The 20059-nt window shown below is 39.4% G+C and overlaps 1 protein-coding gene across 2 annotated transcripts in view; it reads left to right on the forward strand.

Moving 5' to 3' along the window:
- Positions 1-2915: 2915 nt before the first annotated feature.
- The window catches only part of GLRA3 (glycine receptor alpha 3), a 97060-nt gene continuing 79916 nt past the window's right edge, over positions 2916-20059 (forward strand). Inside the window, exon 1 of one of the 2 annotated variants that reach the window (XM_064449686.1) lies at positions 2916-3034. In XM_064449686.1, coding sequence (XP_064305756.1) covers positions 2916-3034 — 119 coding nt within the window. The remainder of the gene's footprint in view (positions 3035-20059) is intronic. The other variant, XM_064449687.1, reaches the window with a different exon arrangement.

Raw genomic sequence — 20059 nt, forward strand, 5'->3', positions numbered from 1 at the left:
TTTATCAAAGCTTGTAATTAAAAACTAAGTGTGCTTCTATGCTTCTAATCTCACTGACGTCCACAGTATGTGCTTGAGTGCTTTGTTGAACTGGAAGTTTTCATAAATCAAGGTGAGTTGTTTGAATCCACTCAGAAGAGAGTATTTTAATATTCAGCACTACCCAGATGAAAATTTTCAAAAGCTTGAAAACAGCATTCGTATTTAGGGGAACAAAATGATGCAACAGCAAGGTTGCTGGTTAAAGCACAAGGAAGTGTACATTTTTCCCACAGGGATTTTGAGAAGTTTGAACTCTGCATATCTAGAGTATAGCCTATGTCTATAATTAATAGAACTCTTCCTATTGGAGAACTGGAGTTTGTGCTGGTAGTTTTAACTAATAGCGTCATTAAAAAAAAAATGCACTTGCCTCGGGGCAAATAAATGAAATGTCAGACAAAGCCACCAATGAAGTACATAAGGCAGAAAGATAAACAAGTCCTGGAGAAGCAGCCTCACTAAATACTTATTTTAAAGGGAAAGACAAGAATCAACTGTTCTGAATATACAAAGGAAGTACTCTACACTGATTCTGTAGAGCACCTGCACTGACAGACTGTCCTTGAGCAAATAGAGGGATCCTTTAGTTTGTTTGCTATTATGTTTTCAGTTAAGGGTTTAAACAGGTTCTTCTCATGATCATTGCTGCCACCCAGGGTAAACTTTTACAAAGAGGACCTAGAATCGTAGAATACAGAGTCCTTGAATTTATGTAATCATGACTACTAAAAAAGGTGCAGGGAACAGAGGAAATAAGTTAGTGACACTAGTACATTCTTCTACCATACACTTGATAGGTATCAACAATGAAATCCAAACTGGATCAAAAATGAGTGGTAGGCATTATTATTTGGTGATACTTGCTGGGACAACCTTGAAGAAGAGCTAAAAAAGAGAATAAGGATATGGCAAAAATGGAAAACAGAAGTTAAGAACTGAGGTGAAAGCTACACGTGGGATATTTTTGAAACAAAAAAGGCAATATACCTGGAGGTGGAACATGTGATTAACTCTAAAGATTTCTAATGAGACATCCTAGTTCTAACACACACCCTGTTCTTGGAAATAAGGAATGCATAAAAACCCTGTTTCTTATTTCTTTTCTGCAACTCCTCTCTCAATGATCTTTTAATCTCTTTTTTTTCTATTTTGTGTGAACACTCGTTCTATATTTCACCCCCTGTCTTTCCATCTTCTTTTTTTCTGTAATGAGTTTATTAGACTTCCTTCAAATTTCAGTTTCTTTTGCTCTGCTTCAGGGGCCTAATTTTGCTGAACCTTTGCCTTTTTCCACATCTGCTTCCTTCTTCAACACTTAAGATTTCTATAGCTTTTTAATAGTTTAAAAAAGACTCTGGCTTGAGATAATAATGTGCACAGGTAGTGGGGCTGCTGTCTAACACATATTACTGGCTGTAGGAAAAAGCAAGCCAGCAGATTATACTGAGGCAAATGCTGAGATGAGGATAGGCAGAGCCTACATACATTTTGCATACACAGGGATCTGTCCCTGAACCTCTTTCAGATTTCCTCTTCCATTGGCTGTCCCAGACATGATGTAGGTGTTCAAAGGTCGTTGCCTTTTAGTGGGCAGTATCCCTACTCTACAATGTCAGGCGTATTTTCCTCTTCTGTCCCTCTCCAGGTATAGCCCTTCCTTACACACCTCTCATTTTACTTCATGCACAAACCATGCAGATTCCCACAAGAATGTCTCAGACAATATTTCTCAATATCAGCTCATAAATCCTTACCCTTTTCTAACACAAGCAGGTCCTGGCTTGCATGAAATGTTGTTTGGTTTTGCTAACAATAACTGTAATCATGTCGCTGTCCTACTGCCACCTGCACTTGTAAACTCATTCTCTGTTCCTCCTTCTTCTCATGAATAACTTTCCTGCTCCCCTCTTAGAATGTTCTTTCCCTTGCTTCATCCCATAATCTTTCCCACTCTCCTCCCCAGCCAAAATTTCAAAGTCCTTGGATTCTCATATCAGTCCACTTTAAGGCACTAGGTCATCTCTCTTTTCGAAAAGGTGGAATAGAACAGGATATAAATTTCCTGTGTCCGTCAGCAATGTACTTTCCAAGAAGAAGAGGCTGAAATGCAGACGTAGATTTTTTCCTCCCTCCCGTTTCCTAAGAAGCAGCATAGCGCCAGCCCTACAGGCAAGGAAGGATAACTCCCACCCCTCTTCCCCCAATCCTTTCCGAGACCCAAGGTTCAGCCAGTTCACCCCAGCTCTCGGACGATAGCTGTCCTGTGCCGGGTGATGCTGTGGGGGCGTCACAGCGTGTGCCTCAGCACAAACACCAGCCTCGAGCCCCAGCTGAGCCCCCCCGCGCCCCCGGCGGGGCCACCTCCCCCTCCAGGGGCAGCCCCTCCAGGGCGCCCCCTCGCCGCCGCCCTCCCCGTCCCCGGTCCCGCCCCGCCGGCCTCCGCGGCGGCAGCGCGCTCCGCGGGAGGGGGGCTGAGGGGGGGGCGGCCGGGTCCGGCCCCCGCCCTGCCTCCCCGCCCGCCCCGCCGCCCCCGGGGCGCGGCGCCCCCCGCGCCCGGGATGCGGCCGGCAGCGGGGAGGTGGGCTGCTGGCAGGAGCCGGGGGCAGGCGTGCGGGGAGGTGGGCTCCCGCCGCCGCTGCCGCTCGGCGCCGCCGCCGCGGAGGCTGGGGTTAGGCTCCCGCTGCCGGGCGGCGATGGGCAGCGGCGGGGCCGGCGCGGCGGGGCCCCGCGGGAGCGGGCACTAGGCGGGCGGCGGGCGCGGCGCCGCGGAGCTCTCCAGGGTGCTGGGGCACCTCCCGCCCGCCCGCCCGCCCGCGGGGAGCCGCGCCGCCGCCCCCCCCCGCCGCGCCGCGCCGCGCCGCGGAGCCCCGCCGATGCCTCGGACACGGCCGCTCCAGGGCTGCGCGGCGCCTCCCGGCAGCATGGCCCGGATTCGGTACCTCCGCGCGGCCGTCTCGGGATTTTATCTGTGGGAAGCCGCCGTGCTGCTCAGGTGAGTCGTTTTCCCCGGGGAAGCAAAGGTCCCCCCGGCGGCCGGAATGCCCGGGAGTCCCGCAAAGGGCGGCCGCGGTCACTGCCCTTCCTCTCCGCTAACGCCCGGCTGCCTCCGGCGGCCAGGCTGTGGGCACGGAAACTACGTGCGTGGGGTCCCTGCTTCGCGAACCACTTTGTAACATCGCATCGCCTCGAATTTGATTCTGCATTTTGCGAGCTGAAGGCTGTGCATTTCCTTCACCTGTTCACAGTTAGGGTTCCCCTATTTCACCTGTGAATTTTAACACCGTGTAACGTTGACATTCTGAAAATTCTTCAGGTGCAAAGTGTCTGTATGTAAAAGTTACAGGAGGTAATCTGAGTTGGGAATATATAGACTTTTTTTGTTACTGTTGGTTCTTTCCAGTAAAAGGAAAATCAGGGATTGTGTCAGGACAGAGAAGTCTTATACAGAAACAGAAAAAATTATATGTGAGTGAACAGAGGATATGGTCTACAGAATTTCCTTCAAGAGGGAAAGCATTTGCTGTACCACTGGCAGTCTAGGATTTGTATTACAAAAGATAGCAACATATCCATAAATTATAACCTGAGTATAAGTCTGAGATTCGTACAGCTTTTCCTTCTTCTTGCCCAGCACACTTTCCAGCTAAGTAATGTTATCATATCAATACAAGCATTCTTCTAATACATCGCTCCACAGGTGTGGTGGTAACAGTCTAGGATAGCCTTGAATCCTCTGTTTAAAGGTGAGGGGAAAACTTAAAAAGAAAAATCAGACATGTAAAGAAGTGGTCTTCAATGCCACCAGGTATCCACTGCTGATGCAGAGTTAACCATGCTTGTTATCAACAAACATTCTAGCTCTGCATCACAATAGACAGACTATGGCATATAACATGACGATGCCAGGCTATTTTAAGAATCACATTGTTACTTGACAAAGATAATAAAGCAAACTTAAATTTGAAAATTGGTTCTCCAGAGAAAGTTTGGGGATTATACATGTAAGGGATGTATAACCACAAAGTTAAAGCAGTAGCGTGCAGTGCCCCGCAACGATGGCACGCATCACAGGTGCTCACAGGTTCATAGCAAATCATTCCTTTTTGAAGTTAGTATAATGACCTTTTTTGTATCAACATATGTGAAGTAAATAGTTTATAATGTGTTTTTTATTGTAACTGTGTCAAAACAAAGAGGTTTTAAGAGACTTTGTCACATGGTGTGGGATTAATTGACACTGGGAGGAAAGAGTAAATGGACGTATATTACAGTTTAAATTTTCCACTTGCATTGAGTATTTAATGTTCAGAGTAGATGAGCAAACCCCTGGGTACTGTAGGCAATACAGGCAGCACTGTGCTATTACTATTCTATTTCAATGTACTTAAAGAACTTCTTTTTCCCCTGCCTATTATTTAAATACCATCCTACTGCTGAATGTTTCATCCTTTATTTTAATGATATAAAAACACATATTCTATTCCAAGGAGGGGGGGGGGAAGCTAAAAAATCACTTTTGGAAAGCATATAAGTATTTTGCATCACATAATTGTGGACTACCACTTGATTGTTGCAAAATTTATATAGGCATCTTATTTTGCATAAATTCAGATTATTGTGTTCAATGCCTAAATAACTGATGCACTGCAATAGCCGTCTGCTCTTAAATCGTCATTTTATCACAACGAACATGGTTACTGTGCACAAGGACTATATCGTCTGAGAAAGACTTCAGAAAGCTGCTCAGAATCTCTGTATATCTTTGATATATAGCTCAATATAGAAACTGATGTTGACATTAGTATAGCAATAATACCTGAGAAACCTGAGTCAGTTCAAGACACAGGAGTCCTCTCCAGGCTTTAAAATGGAAAAGTGTAAAACAAAACAAAACAAAAAGTGTTAAAATATTAAAATCTGTAAAATTAATTCTAGTTCTTTTCCAACTTAAGCCTTGCAAAATTATTTACGCTACAGCAAAGGCAACAGGGAACAGTAGGACACTGCTTCCACTCTCTGTAAGACACACAGACTCCGGCCTTAGCACCTATGTAGCACCCTCAGTGAGAAGACGGATGTGCTATCCTTTTCTAGGAACAACCAAACCTGAAGTATTTCACCTTCTCAAACATTATGGAAAAAATAATGTTCCTTCTCTTACATCGTACAACATTAAAACTTTTCTGCTCTTCATTAACAAGCACTCAAGGCTGTGTGAGAAGGCTGAAGGGACCTAACAGGAAGAACCTCCAATTCTTGTCCAACAGCCCTGAGGATGTTTAAAGTGAATGTTTAAACTATATGCCTGTGAAGACAGACACTTAGTTTTATTTTCAGTAGAGGTCAAATGAAAACAAAAAGGATTTTTTCCAGTATAAAGTTACAGGCTTGCTACTTTAACGAGCAAAGTCTCTGGATTGGCATGCTTCACAAGAGGAAACTCTACCTGGCTGTTCTGGTTTTAAATCATAATTTTTCACCCCACATCTAAAGGGTCTTCAAATTGAAATGACTGAAACAGGCTGTATATTGGCCACAGTAAGATCTAACTATTAATTTTGTTTCTGAAAAACATTGTAGGGAGAAAACAACTTTGTTAATAGTCTTTCATAATATTGTGCATGTTTGTACTGCTATGTCTTAGATTAATAATGTACTTATTGGTAATATATTAATAGATTTTAGACACAAAAAACAATGTTTAAGTACATAGTACTCTATTATATTTTCAGTTATATATTTGAGAAAAGCTATAATCAGACCCAAAATAAAAAACTATTGTTAATTAATGACTGCCAGGCCAAAACCCAGTGTGATATTAAGAAAGGGCTAGAGATGTAAAAGTGAAGGTAAAAACTGGGGAAAATAATTTACTGGAGCCTAAAAATAACTATAATTCATCATGAAAGAAGGAAAAAAAACACTTCTAAGATATGGTTTGAAGTTACTCCTCTGGCTTTGTTACTGTTCAGTAATACTGTTAACAAAATTTCCTCTGGATGTGCCTGGATTCCAAGAGGTCACGCTGAAAGCAAGATCATATTTGTAGAGTCAACACAAAGATCATATTTGTGAATTAAACTGTTCTATGACAGGTCTCGAACTTGCAAGGGCACCAGCACAGCTCTGTGAGAACTATACTGTCAGGGACTTGCCAGGGACTCCGCTTTCTCCTTAAAGAGTATAGTAAAAGTATTTTATATGTAGACCTGTGTATAGGGAAAGCACAGGATGAAAAGGTAGGTGGCAGTGTGGAAATGCAAAATAGATTCTCCCTATATGATATTTCTTTAGGTATCCATATTAGCACAGACCAAGAATCATACTATGATTAGGTTATTGCCTCTTTTCTTGTTCTATTCACTGGCCCATTGGCCTTTTATTGAAGGAAACAGTATCACAGAGACAGCTAATTGCACTTAGAGACCAGATTCTTGTGGAAAGAACCTCCATGCAACCTAACTCTGGGGCATGTCTGAGCTCACAGTTAACCGATTTTGAAATTATTCTTGCATTTCATTGCAAATTGATTTCAGATGAATAGCATTAAGAAGCAGAAGTCAATATCCTTTAGGCCAACATTAGTTCCTCCAAATAATGAAAGAGAAAAAAACCCAACAGCTAAAAAATATTAAGTCTGACATATCATCACAAACATCTTTGAAAATAAAGATTTTCAAATGTTCTGATGAGATTTCAGTAGCTTATTAAAATGTTAAGAATTATACCTACAATATTATTCAAGAAATAAAAGTGTCTGCTTAAATCAGGATGTGAATAAAACTGTGTGTGAAAGAAAATGTAGTATTTCAGGATGAGAGCACTGAGGCACAGTACCTTTCCTTGGCAGCCCAGACTCAATCTAAAAAGACAGTTTCTGTGGGATAAATCAGTCGACAGACTCCAGGTCCTAATGGAAAAGGTTCGATATGTCTCGGGGAGCAGCCAGGGAAGGGAAGGTGAGTGTGGTGTTCAGACTTGCAGCAAAGCAGGCAGGAGCAGGGTCCTACCAACAAAGTTTACAATCCCACAGAACCTGTGCAGGAGGAGAGCAGATCCAGTCCAAACAGCAGTTCAGATTACCAGGCAAAGTTGGTAGTGATGAGGCAGGATTAAGGTCAAGCCAAAACGCCAGATCAGCAGATCAGGCTCAGGATCAGAATTAGGAAGGTACATGGCAGGGTGAAGATGTGCTTGCACAGTAGTTCGCACAGAGACCAAGAGCATCTCCCCAGCACTCCTGAGGAAGGAAAAAATAAAATTTAAAAAAAAAAAAAAAGAAAGAAAGAAAGAAAGAAGCAAACAAAGAAAAAAGAAAAAAAACCACCAACAGTTCCTGAGAGAAGAGGGTTGAATCCCTGCTGAGGCTTCTACAGCTTTTTATCAAACACCTCTGCTTCAAAGCTGGGCTGCTGCATTATCAGAGCTGGCACCGAGCTGGGGTAGCCAAACCCCTGGGGTAGTGGAAATGTGCTCAGGGCCCTTGTAGAACATCAGGTGGAGTGGATCAGGGTTCCCTTGCAGGATGTACCCGTAGGCAGGCATTGGGCCTTCCAAATTCAGACAGAAAGGAAGTGGGGTCTTTTGTGACCAAGAATATGTAATTCAAATTCTCTTGTATTTCAGCTGAAATCCCTTTGAACCAAATATGAGTTTTGTCACAAGTATGAATTTGATCAGAACTTTTACTACCCATTATTTCTATAGAAACCAATTATTTTTATGACTACCGTGTTTATAATTTTGAGAAAGTTATGTGTAGATTTTTGAGTTTATAAGATTATAAACTGTAAGAAAATTAAATAATAAAGACATTTCATTTAAAAACATGAATCTTTCAATACTTACTGTGCTAGTGACATTTTCCTACTTTTCAACCTCTCCTAATTCATTCCTAGCCAACTGATGCTAACAACAACTGAAAGCAAGTAATATTGTGAGATGTGTTGTGCTTCTGTATGATGAAAAAGATTATAGCTCCTCTATCAGATCAGTGTTTTCCAGATATCCTAGGAATCATGACAATTAGAGAAAGTGAAAATTTCTATAAGATTGGATCTTCTTATTTTGGCAGTTTTAGAATGCAAGCTTCAAATGACCTTACTGAGTATTATGTAGTAATACCTACAGAGAGTGATTCCCCCAAATCAGCTTTTGTCAAGTAGTGAACAATGATGAGCGCTTCTGTGTGGTGGTGCATCTTCTTTTTATTGCTTTTCCTACTGATCTTCGTGATTTTTATAGGAAGAATCAGTAAAAGGAGATAGGAACTAAAAAGGAGTAGTTTTTCTTTCACTGATATGCAGACATTGTGAACAGATCGAGTAAAAGGCACCTTTCTGAGGATAAGTATCAACTACCAGCAGAAAGGGAACATCTCGGAGAGCAGGGAAAGACACAGCTAGAAACTATGTGTAACAAGAATGCAGGACCAAGGCAGGAGAATGAGAAGAGCATCAGGAAGCAGAACATTCTGCACAGTAAAGTCAAGAGAAAAGAAGACGAGAATGTTTTTTCTAGCACAGACTCTAATCCATTATTTTTTGTCTTCTGAAGTAATATTATCCTTCCTGACTGATGTCTTTAGATGCTGTGCCAATACAAATGCTAAGTAGAGTAAGTAAAAAGAAAGAATGAAGGAAAAAAGTGAAAAAATAGGCAGCATGTGGTTATAAAAGTATACATTTTGTTATTACTCTTCCAGTCAGCTGTCTAATGAATTGCTCCAACATTATTCAACAGCAAAGAGGGTAATACACTTGGTGTACATTGCAGTGGACTTTCTCCATAACGAACACTTCCTGTATAATTTTCCTGTACCACATACCATCCTGTTATTCCTCTAGCCCTACCACAGATGTACAAGATGAGCAGGGACAGAGGGGGGAGTCAGGGTGATTTCCAGGTAGGAAATTCCCTAAGGAAGATCAGCCCTCTTCAATATTATTACCAAAGTTTCTATCCAGTAACATGAAACACTAGCGAAATGCCGTTTCCAAGGGAAACATTTTGAGACCACAGAAAACGTAGTAAAGTTCAAGAAGACTCTGGCCTGAGTAGTGAGGTTGCTGTTTAATACAAATCAATGGCTAGAACTAACCTCCACTTCCTTATAAAATAATTTTTCTCCCATTCAGAATTTTGGAAAGTAAAATATAAGCCTAATGTAATCCTAAATAGCATCTCTGAGGATCCACAGGTGTATAATAATATATACATACACTTTCCAAGATGTATAATTTCCAAGATGACTTTCTATAAAATTAGCTGTTTAAACATTTGTGTAATTTTCACCAACAATTAACTTTAACTAGCTTTAATTTCACAACTAACCACTCAGCAGAAAAGCCTAGAAAATACAGCATGGTTCTTCAGAAGGTTGGGTTGGTTTTTTTTTTTATTTATTATTACTTTACATCTTAGTGGGTGACTGCAGAGCTTAAGGACTTTTTTGTGAAAAGTTGTTTTGTAATGTTCTGGGATACAGTCTTGATTATTAAAAAGATTCTTAGATTTTGTCCCACCAAGGCTTTTGCTTTCAAAAAGTTTTCAAAACTGCACTGTCATCTATTAGATTCAGTAATGCACAAGAGCGTCCATGCTCTGGGCATATGTAAGCTAAGACATATTCGTCTGCGGGGATGAACTAAACTTCCAGTTTTGTGAGCAACATATCTGCTGGCTAAGGGTGCCCTACTAGATAAATAAAATAAATGTCACAAAGTGGTAACTTGCTGGCAAAAGTAGGAAAAAAAATTCACTTTTTGAAGGGAAAAAGACAAATTTTGAAATCAGTCATGAATAAAGTACTGACTTCACACAGCTAAATTATGACTAGCTACAGTATTCCATGGTAAATGTTAATTCTCTGCCTAAGCATCTATATAACGCCTCAATGAAGGGATGCGCATCTCAGTGATGTTTTCCCTGATGCTAACATGTCAGATCCATTACCTCTGATTCAGCAGTATTAGTACTAAAATGAAAGTGGGAAGATTTCAGCATCACATCTGGACTACATCCAATAAAATACTTGTTTTTGAAATCCTTAGTGGGTTTTTTCATTGCTTTATTCTATCAGAAACAATGCTTTATGTAAACTACCTTTTTTTTTTTAAATAAAAAAGGAAGCAGGTTTCTCAGAGTATGACTTAACTCTTAATTTGCAAAAGTTAAAGTAAAATAAACTGCCTTCTGATTTCCTTCGGTTCTTGCACACCAAAGACTGGATACTCAATTGTTTTGAATGCAACATGGTGATTTTTTACTACACAAAGTGAATATGAAACTCACCCACTTGAGACAGTAATCCATGATTACAAAAAGTAAAATACAATAGAAACTGGAATTAAAAATGCTATTTGCAAGCAGTTTCACCAGATATGTGTTAAAATGTTACCTCCAAAACTTGCCCCAAAATTCTAACACTGTGCAAATGAACTCTAAGAAGACATAGCAGTCTTTAACTATTTTTATTGTTACTGTACACAGATCTTTTGGATGTAAGAGTACTCAAATTTTCATCTGTAATCAAAATGTAAGCAGAAATGTTCTTGTTCAGATTCCCTAAGTAGTGGTTAACAGAATGGCGTTTTTCATCCTTTTTAACAGTAATGACTCCTTCAGGAGATTAAGTGTCTTGAACATAATAAAGATCAGAATGCATTCTGTCATGGTCTTTCCTTCACCATTCATATTTCCATTTGTTTATACAAAGCTTATAAGACTCAGATGGTAATTAGAGGGGTGCTGGATACATGGCATAAGCAAGACTAGTATAGCAAAGACAAAGCATGTATCTTTATCACATACAGCATGTGTGTGTCAGGTGAGTGGGCAGTGAGGTGGACTGAGAAACTGGCTTAACAACAGAGCTCAGAGGGCAACGGGGCAGAGTCTGGTTGGCTGTTATCTAGCGGTGTTCCCCAGGGGTCTGTGCTGGCTCCAGTCCTGTTCAACATATTCATCAATGACCTGGACAAAGGAACAGAGTGTAACCTCAGCAAGTTCACTGGTGGTACCAAGCTGGGAGGGTGGCTGATACACCAGAAGGCTGTGCTGCCATCCAGTGAGACCTGGACAGGCTGGAGACCTGGGCTGAGGGGAACCTGAAGAAATTCAACAAGAGCAAGTGCAAGGTCCTGCACCTGGGGAGGAACAACCAACCCATGAAGCAGTGCAGGCTGGGGGCTGACCTATCGAAAGCAGCTCCACTGAGAAGGACCTGGGTATGCTGGTGGACCGCACGCTGACCATGAGACAGCAATGTCCCTTTGCAGCCAAGAAGGCCAACGGTGTCCTGGGGTGCATTAAAAGGAGTGTAGCCAGCAGGATGAGGGAGGTTATCCTTCCCCTCTATTCCACCCTAGTAAGACCACATCTAGAGTACTGTGTCCAGTTTTGGGCCCCCCAGTTTAAGAAGGACAGTTTAAGAACTACTTGAGCAAGTCCAGTGGAGAGCTGCCAAGATGATCAGGGGACTGGAGCATCTCCCTTATGAGGAAAGGCTGAGAGACCTTGTTCAGCCTGGAGAAGAGAAGACTGAGGGGGGACCTTGGCAGGTGTCAAGAGGATGGGGCCAGACTCTTTTCAGTGGTGCCCAACAACAGGACAAGGGGCGATGGGCACATATTGGAACACAGGAAGTTCCACCTGAATATGAGGAAAAACTTCTTTCCTGTGAGGGTGACCAAGCAGTGGCACAGGCTGCCCAGGGAGGCTGTGGAGTCTCCTTCCCTGGAAATATTCAAAACCCACCTGGATGTGTTCCTGTGCCCCCTGCTCTAGGTGTCCCTGCTCAAGCAGGGGGGTTGGACAAGATGATCTCCAGAGGTCCCTTCCATCCCCCACCACTCTGTGATTCTGTGATTCTGTGATCTGTGGGGAAGTGTAAACACCACTTTCTGTGTGTGAAAGAGAATGCATGTATGTGTAGTGGACCATCATAATTTTGGTGGAAACATGAAAGGTTAGCAGCACTGTTTTTTAACCTTTACATTATTTTTCTCTGACTTATTCAGTAAGGAATATACTTCAGTGCATGCATTAGGAATACTGGGTCCTGTCATTATGTGGTATGAATCCTGCCACTCTCATCATCACCATGAAGCTCAACCGTGTTGTTCCTTAAAGAAAGTCTTGTACTGAACTATTATAGTGTTGATTCTGGGCAGAATTAATAAAAAGAGAAGAATTCATTAATACATGTATCTCATGTAAACTAACAGCTGGTTGAACATCACCATTCCTGTCTCAGAAAATTCCAAAGCTCTGAAAAGATTTTATTTCTTTTTCAATGCATAAAAGGAAGTTTCTGTCAGTTCTATGGGGGAAATGTTCAGAGAAGTTTTTGAAAATTAGAACCCACCCGAGACCTCATCTTCAGTTCCCATCAACATTCAAAAACTGAATGTGGCTGACAGAATAGAAAGGACGCTGGACAATATTCCACCCAAGGCAGCCAACATTTCATTAAAAGAATATTGAAAGAGCTATGTTGCTGTAAAACACTGTTTCAAGAAATATGTATTTTTCTTACAAGAAATATTATTTGTCTAATTGAAAATTCTTTATCAATAATAATAACACAGTATCTATAATATAATTAGCTGGCTTATGAAAATAAACAATTTAATGAGAAGTATTTGGGGAAATAATTTTATATAGCACTGAATTCTATTTTCTGGTAAGTTTTGACTTGTCTAGGCTTTTAGTCCTGCTTGTTGAAATTCTTATTTTAAGGTGAGTGACTCTTCAGGCTATATTCAGCTTTTCTCTAACTGAACTTACATCTTATGAAACTTATTTTAGAGGAAAAGTCTCATCTGCTAAACAGCCATCTGACATTCTCACTGAAGATACAGGACAACACTGTTGTACTGATACAAGCAGAGATTCCCTAAGGCAAATGGAATAGTGTTTAATTGAATTGTGCTTCAGTCTTTACAAACCCTGAGGTGTTAATTCAAAATCAAATTTTTTCCAGTTTTGATGAACCCAAATAATTTCATTCTGTTATAAGATTTTCTCTGAAGATTTTTATGAAGAGTAAAAGAATTGTTTGAGAAGGAACATATGAAAGAACCCAGTTTTCAGTTTCAGTGATGTTTTTCAACTCATAAAAGTGGATTTTTAAAGCAAAACAAGGCAAAGGAGGAACAGAAGACTTATGGAATTCTAAATGGTCATTAATTATGATTATAGTAAATACTTTTTTTTCTACACATGCACACTTCAGTGGACACTGTTCCTGTTTATACTGAGTGAGAGTGCAGCAACCTAGTGGATGCAAAGTGAGCTGATGTGGCAATGCCACAACAACAGCAAAATATCTAGGCAGCACATTAGAACTAAAAAACACAGTAATATGCAGCTAACAATTTAAAGGACATTTTGGGATGCATTCAAAATACAGGATCAACCAATCAGCTATAATCTGTAGAATTCTGTTTTTAGTATTCACAGGTTGCTCCTAGATTTCACAAGAGTTTGCATTGGGAAACAACAGTTTGCAGTTTTTAGCCAGGCAAAGTTCTCATTTTAATTAATTCTCCTTTCAATATAGTGTTGCCTCATCATCATCAGTTGAATGACTATTCATTATGGTGGTGAAAGGCAGTCAGTTCCTGCACAAGTTCAATTGGTTAAGGAATCATTCATTAATCACAAAAATAAATGTAATTGTTCAGCTCTGACATGCTTTTAGAGAAGGATATCTGGTGTTATAAAAGATAATATTCTGAAATAATTTTACTTGGTCATTTTGCAATCTATCCATTACTCCAATAACTTTTCTCCATTATTCAGTTAATACCCAAATTAGTCCCTATAGTGAGATAGTAATGCAGTTCAGACTACTATAAATTAATTGTTTACAGTTTTTATTTTCAAAGATATTCCATTCATTTTAGCCAAGTATTATCTGTCTAAAAAAAAAAAAAAAAACACCACACACACACCAACAAAAAAAAAAAAACCAGTTAATTGAACTTTGGGAAGATCTGACTATGTTTACTTCAAAGTTAAAGTTGTCAAAAACTTAACCCATGCAGTAGATCTTTGGAACAGTGAGAGAATTGTAAGAATTTAGATATTTGAAACATCCTCTGCTCCTTGTATAGCTGCTTGAGTCAGATTTTTCCCCCCCAAAAATGTAGGTTGAGTAAATTAAGAAACAGCAGGAAATTAAGACCTGAGTTTAGAACATTTATAAAAATAAGGTATGCAACAGGTACAAAAGGCTACAAGGAAGTAGGTGCTTCTGGGAAAACAATGAACAAATACTCAGATTAGAGTCATAATTCATAAAATGTCTTAAGAAAATTCACATGTTGCACAGCTGAAATTGGCAACAGTAAACTTGTTTTAAAAAAAGAAAGAAAAATTAGAGACAACCTGTAGTTTATTGAATCCATATCTTAATTAAGCTAGGAAGCCATGCCCATAAGATAATGAAGCATGCTGACAAAATACTTTTCTTCCTTTACCCTAAGAGATGATCTATTTTCCCAAAGTGGGGGTGGGTAGTAAAGCATTGTGTCAATATACATATGTACCAAGTCACAAACAAAAACAAATATATAGAAATTTAGCCTCATCTAGGTTATAAAGCCGTTTGACCTGTAGAATGCTGATCAGGTCAGAATGACTTAATCAGAAGACTTAAAACCTCATTATTCTCTATTTTTTTCTCTATGTTAAGAAAAGCTGAAAAACCCTACAGCAATCCAAAGCTCTTTAAAACTATAGTACATAAAGTAAATAAGCTATAAATATTCTACCATTTTACTTCCATGACAAACAGGACTGGAGGAAAACTGTAGGACTGGAGGAATTCTCAACTGTACTAATAAAAAAGAAAAATTTGACACCATAAAGGTATTGGCAACATTACAACAAAATGCTTGTAACCATTGCCTAGCCTATGAAGAGTGCTAAAATGCTAAGTTACTTCAGTCACTGAAACAGAAAAATTAAATTCTTCCAAATCTGAATACGACATTTTTTAATAGTTACATTGACATGAAACCCCATATATTTTTCACATGGTTTTCATTTCTAACCTCTAAAATAATAAAGAATGGATAATTAGTGATGTTAAAATGGAAATGTATTGTTTGATACACATAAATATTGTTACTTTGGCTGAAAATATGTCATCATGTCAATCTACTTATCTCTGTAGCACTATTGAAAAAAATATCTGACCATTTGAACTTATACATAATAAGAGGATAAAAGGGCAACTAGAAAAACCTAAAACTGTGAAAAGTCAGTAGAAAATCTAATTTGTCACAGAAAATACTTACAATTCTCCTGAGGATTTTTCTGAGAAAATACCTCTTTAAAATCTTGGTGATACGATGCTTCTGCTCCTGTTAGTTTGTCACAGTCTTTTCTCTGCAAACATGAGTTAGGAGTTTTGTGCTTCTCTCTGATCTGATAAAATTATTGTTATCTAAAACATTGCAGGATATGAGAGTCTTTATTTTCATTGCATTAGGAACCGACAACTTCATGAAATACAACAAATAAAATAAATTTCATCTTTAATTAGCAAGCAACACACTGTTGGTTTAACAGAACTACTAGGAAAAGCATTTGGAACCTCAGCCTTTTTTGAGACATTGTAAACTTAATTCTTTCTCTTTCATTTGCTCTCTTTGGGTTTAGTACATGACACTGTCTCCCACTACTCTTTCTACTCTTTCACCACTGGAAACTCACTTTTTTTTTTTTTTTTTTTAACTCCCTCAGAATGAAATATATTTCTTCACCAATAAAGCTCAGGTAGAATTATTTTCATGCTGGTATAGAAAGGAGTTGGAAGGAAATTATCTCCTTGCACTGACCTTGTTGAAGAAGGTAATGTTCCCTAATTAGGCATCTAAACTAGGAGTTCAGTTACCCTGGATTAACAATGTAGATAATATAAAGAGATTGAGTCTTCCAGAAGATAATTCAGAGGAGACAAATTTTGTCTCTTATTTTGCTCCTTAGAAGAAACTCTTTCTGTGTGAGTTAGACTGGGACATCAGTCACAGCCAATTCTGCATGTCATTTTCAGGACTGGATCCATGCAGCTGTGACCCTCTGACACAGCTCCTGGCTTTCCAGAATGGCCCTAGCTTTTCGTGAATCAATACTGCTGATGAATGGCTTTCAATAAGAGAAGTCTATATTCTCTTTTCTGCGAAGGATTTTAATTTCCAGTAGGGTGAAGAGATTGCTGTAAAATTTTATTACAATTTTGAAAAATATTTGCTTTAAATGTATTTATCACCACTTCTGAGCTCCCATTCCACAAAATTTGCCTCATCTAATCTGATCTTCACTCTACAACAAGGTGACTCTTTTAGTCGATAAAGGGAAGGCTGTGGATGTTGTTTACCTACACTTTAGTAAAGCCTTTGACACCCTTTCCCACAGCATTTTCCTGGAGTAATTGGCTGCTCATGGCTTGGATGGTCGTATGCTTCACTTGGTAATAAACTGGCTTGTTGGCCAAGCCCAAATTGTTGTGGTGAATGGAGCTAAATCCAGTTGGTGGCTGGTCACAAGCAGTGTTCCCCAGAGCTCAGCGTTGGGGCCAGTCTTGTTTAATATCTTTATCAATAATCTGGACAAGGAGATCTAGTGCACCCTCAGTAAATTTGCAGACTACACCAAGTTGGACAGGAGTGTCGATCTGCTTGAGGGTAGGAAGGTTCTACAGAGCGACCGATGGATTGATGGGCCAAGGCCAACTGTATGAGGTTTAACAAGGTTAAGTGCCAGGTCCTGCACTTTGGTCACAACCACCCCATCCAACACTATGGGCTTGGGGAGGAGTGGCTGGAGAGCTGCCTGGAGGAAAAGCATCTGGGGGTGTCAGTTGACAGCTGGCTGAGTATGAGCCAGCAGTGTGCCCAGGTGGTCAAGAAGGCCAATGGCATTCTGGCTTGTATCACGAATAGTGTGTCCAGCAGGAGCAGGGGGGTGATCGTGCCCCTGTACTCTGCACTGGTGAGGCCACACCTTGAATATTGTGTTCAGTTTTGGGGCCCTCACTACAAGAAGGACATTGAGGTGCTGGAGCGTGTCCAAAGAAAGGCAACAAAGCTGGTGAAGGGTCTGGAGAACAAGCCTTATGAGTAGCAGCTGAGGGAAATGGAGTTCTTTAGTCTGGAGGAAAGGAGGCTGAAGGGAGACCTTATTGCTCTCTACAACAACCTGAAAGGAGGTTGTGGCGAGGTGGGTATTGGTCTCTTCTCCCAAGTAACAAGTGATAGGACAAGAGGAAATGGCCTCAAACTGTGTCAGGGTGTGGAGTTTGTTTGGATATTAGGAAAAATTTCTTCACTGAAAGGGTTGTCAAGCATTGGAACAGGCTGCCCAGGGAAGTGGTTGAGTCTCCATCCCTGGAGGTATTTAAAAGACGTGCAGACGTGGCACTTAGGGGCATGTTTTAGTGGTGGACCTGGCAGTGTTAGGTTAATGGTTGGAATTGATGATCTCAATGGTCTTTTCCAAACTAAATGATTCTATGATTCTATGATTCCATCTGCAAGGCTTTCAAAAGTTAAAATTGCTTATTGAAATAAAATGCAGAGAATTGCGTTACTTTTCTGACACAGCTGTCTCAGGTAGGCAACATAAACACATCGTACCTCAGAAGAACATCTGTGTCATGCTACTTCACTGAACAAATGCATTGTAATGACAAGCTGTGCAAAAATTTGGAAAAAACATAGATTTATCCACAAAAATCAAACAAATTTTTACTGTTTATGCTTTACATTGACATATTTTTTCATCTAAAACTGAAATCAGTTTTTATCTCTCTGAAAGAGGAGGATTTTTTATTTTTGTACAAACAAGGACAACACTTTAATTTGGATGGGCTTGAGGCCTTCAGTGGTCATTCTTATTAACATGTGTTGGTTTTTATTTTAAGCTATCATGTTCTGGAACATTCTTCTGTCGGAAAGGTATTTTGGTCAGGTTTATGTTCACTCTTCGAATAATGTGTGCAAACTCTGTAAACTATAAACTCTGATCTTGTTAGTCCTTTACCTACGTTAATTAATAGATCAGCTAATTATAGACACTCACTTTACAAAAAAAAAAGCCCTATGCTTCTGACCTCTTCAAACATAATGTTCTCTTTTCTCATTAATCCTACTAAATACATGTTATGAAGAGATCTATATTGCACAGAAAAGGGTTTAAAGATTGTTTTCATACCATAAAGTCTTACTGCCACAATTTTCAAAATGCAATTATCAAGGCACTTTCAGATGATTAGACACCAATTGATGATCATTTCATTTTAGCAGACCTTGTTAATTACATGGTTACTGTTCAGTAATTACAAAAATTACTGAATAATTTTTGTTTTAAAATTGATGAATTCTATCACCACTACTTACAAGTACAGAATGAAGGGAAGTAATCATGAGATTAATTCACCTAACTGTTATTGGTGAACCAATAAATAACTACCAGTTCAGATTAATTTACTGAAATGCTTTTGTGTATTGCTGTTTGTGAGATGCAACTGAGTGCATATTGGCTGACTGCTGTTTTTGCTTCCCTTATGAGTGTGTAATTAATTTCCTTTAGCTTCTCTGCAAAGCTTTTTAATGTAAAGTACATTAAAAACATTCAAACATTAGCTGGAGAGAATGGACCACAAACACAAGATCCAATTGCTCCAGGGGTTTGGCCACACTTGCTGAGAGAATAAGCTAAGTAATGAAACAAAAGAGCTACTGGACCATCATAGTGTGGGCAAGACATCGTGTAACAGCTCTGTAGTATGCGTTGTAAGATGAAATACAAAACTTCTACCTCTCTGAATGGCTAAGATGGACTGTGTTTGAGATGAAAGAAATACTTTATGATCAGCTGAGAAAAATCTGCAAGCCAAATAAGACAGTAACTTAGTGTTAATATAAGATTTTCAAGACAAAATATATAGACAGTTTAACTATGGAAGGAAGGAAGAAAAGGAACATACCATCTAATTCAAAGGTAATTTGTATCAATTGTATTTGAAAGTAAGTTAGTGAGACTCTGGAGACTGCTCTCAGAATAACTTGAATAAATTAGGGGACTGCTCTAATGTGGACTTGGAAACTTCTCTCTGGGGTTTCCAGTGGAAGATATCATTACAGCACATCATACTTTTTATCTCTGTCATTCACCTGTAGCAGCAACAAACCAGGAAGAGTCAGGAAATGGTGTAAGATGTAATTTCTTCCTTTACCTCTTGCCTATATTATTATTATTAACATTATCATTAAGCCCTTCTGGAGGACTTCAACCTTTCTTATACAAATGTTGACAGTAGCCCATTACTTCTTTTCTTCTATATTTTCAAATAAATAGATATACTTTTAAGGCTGAAACATCACACTGGAAGTGATTTTTAAGAACCCACCCTGAAGATGGAAAGTTTAAAAGAGAGAAATCAGTGAACAACAGTAGTTTCTGTAGCACAAAAATGATACAAAAGTCTCAAAGGCAGTAAAATTGAAATTACTTTTCAAAATACGCCTTTTAAAGTAAAGCATATATAAAGCACTTTCATTTGGAAAGTTCCTTTCCTTTATTTATGCTTTGGTAAAAAATGTGCAGAAGTTTGGGGCAGATAGAAAGGGGACAGCTATGAGTAGGAATTCTGAAAAAAAAAATGGGAAAGCAATATGATTTTTGTAGGTTTAAATGTTTTAGAGAAAGAAACATTTGTGTGAAATTCCCTTTGAAGAGTTTTTCTCAATCATCTTCTTTTGGAGGAAGGGAAGAGAGTGAGCTTTTCACTCACAAACATGCCTACTTTAAACAGACATTTCAGGAGCACAGATTCATAACCCATGGTTTCTCTTGCTAGGTAAATTGCCAGCTGCTAGATGAGAGCTCCCATTTAAATTCTGTAGATTTTGGTGCTCTGGCTACATAGCTATGTTAACTATATATTTTTGTCAGAGTTCTGTAGTATTAATTACTTTAAACCCATACAAGAATCAGAAGGTTA

The sequence above is a fragment of the Phalacrocorax carbo genome, chromosome 4, assembly GCF_963921805.1.
Source record: "Phalacrocorax carbo chromosome 4, bPhaCar2.1, whole genome shotgun sequence".
NCBI lineage: Eukaryota > Metazoa > Chordata > Aves > Suliformes > Phalacrocoracidae > Phalacrocorax > Phalacrocorax carbo.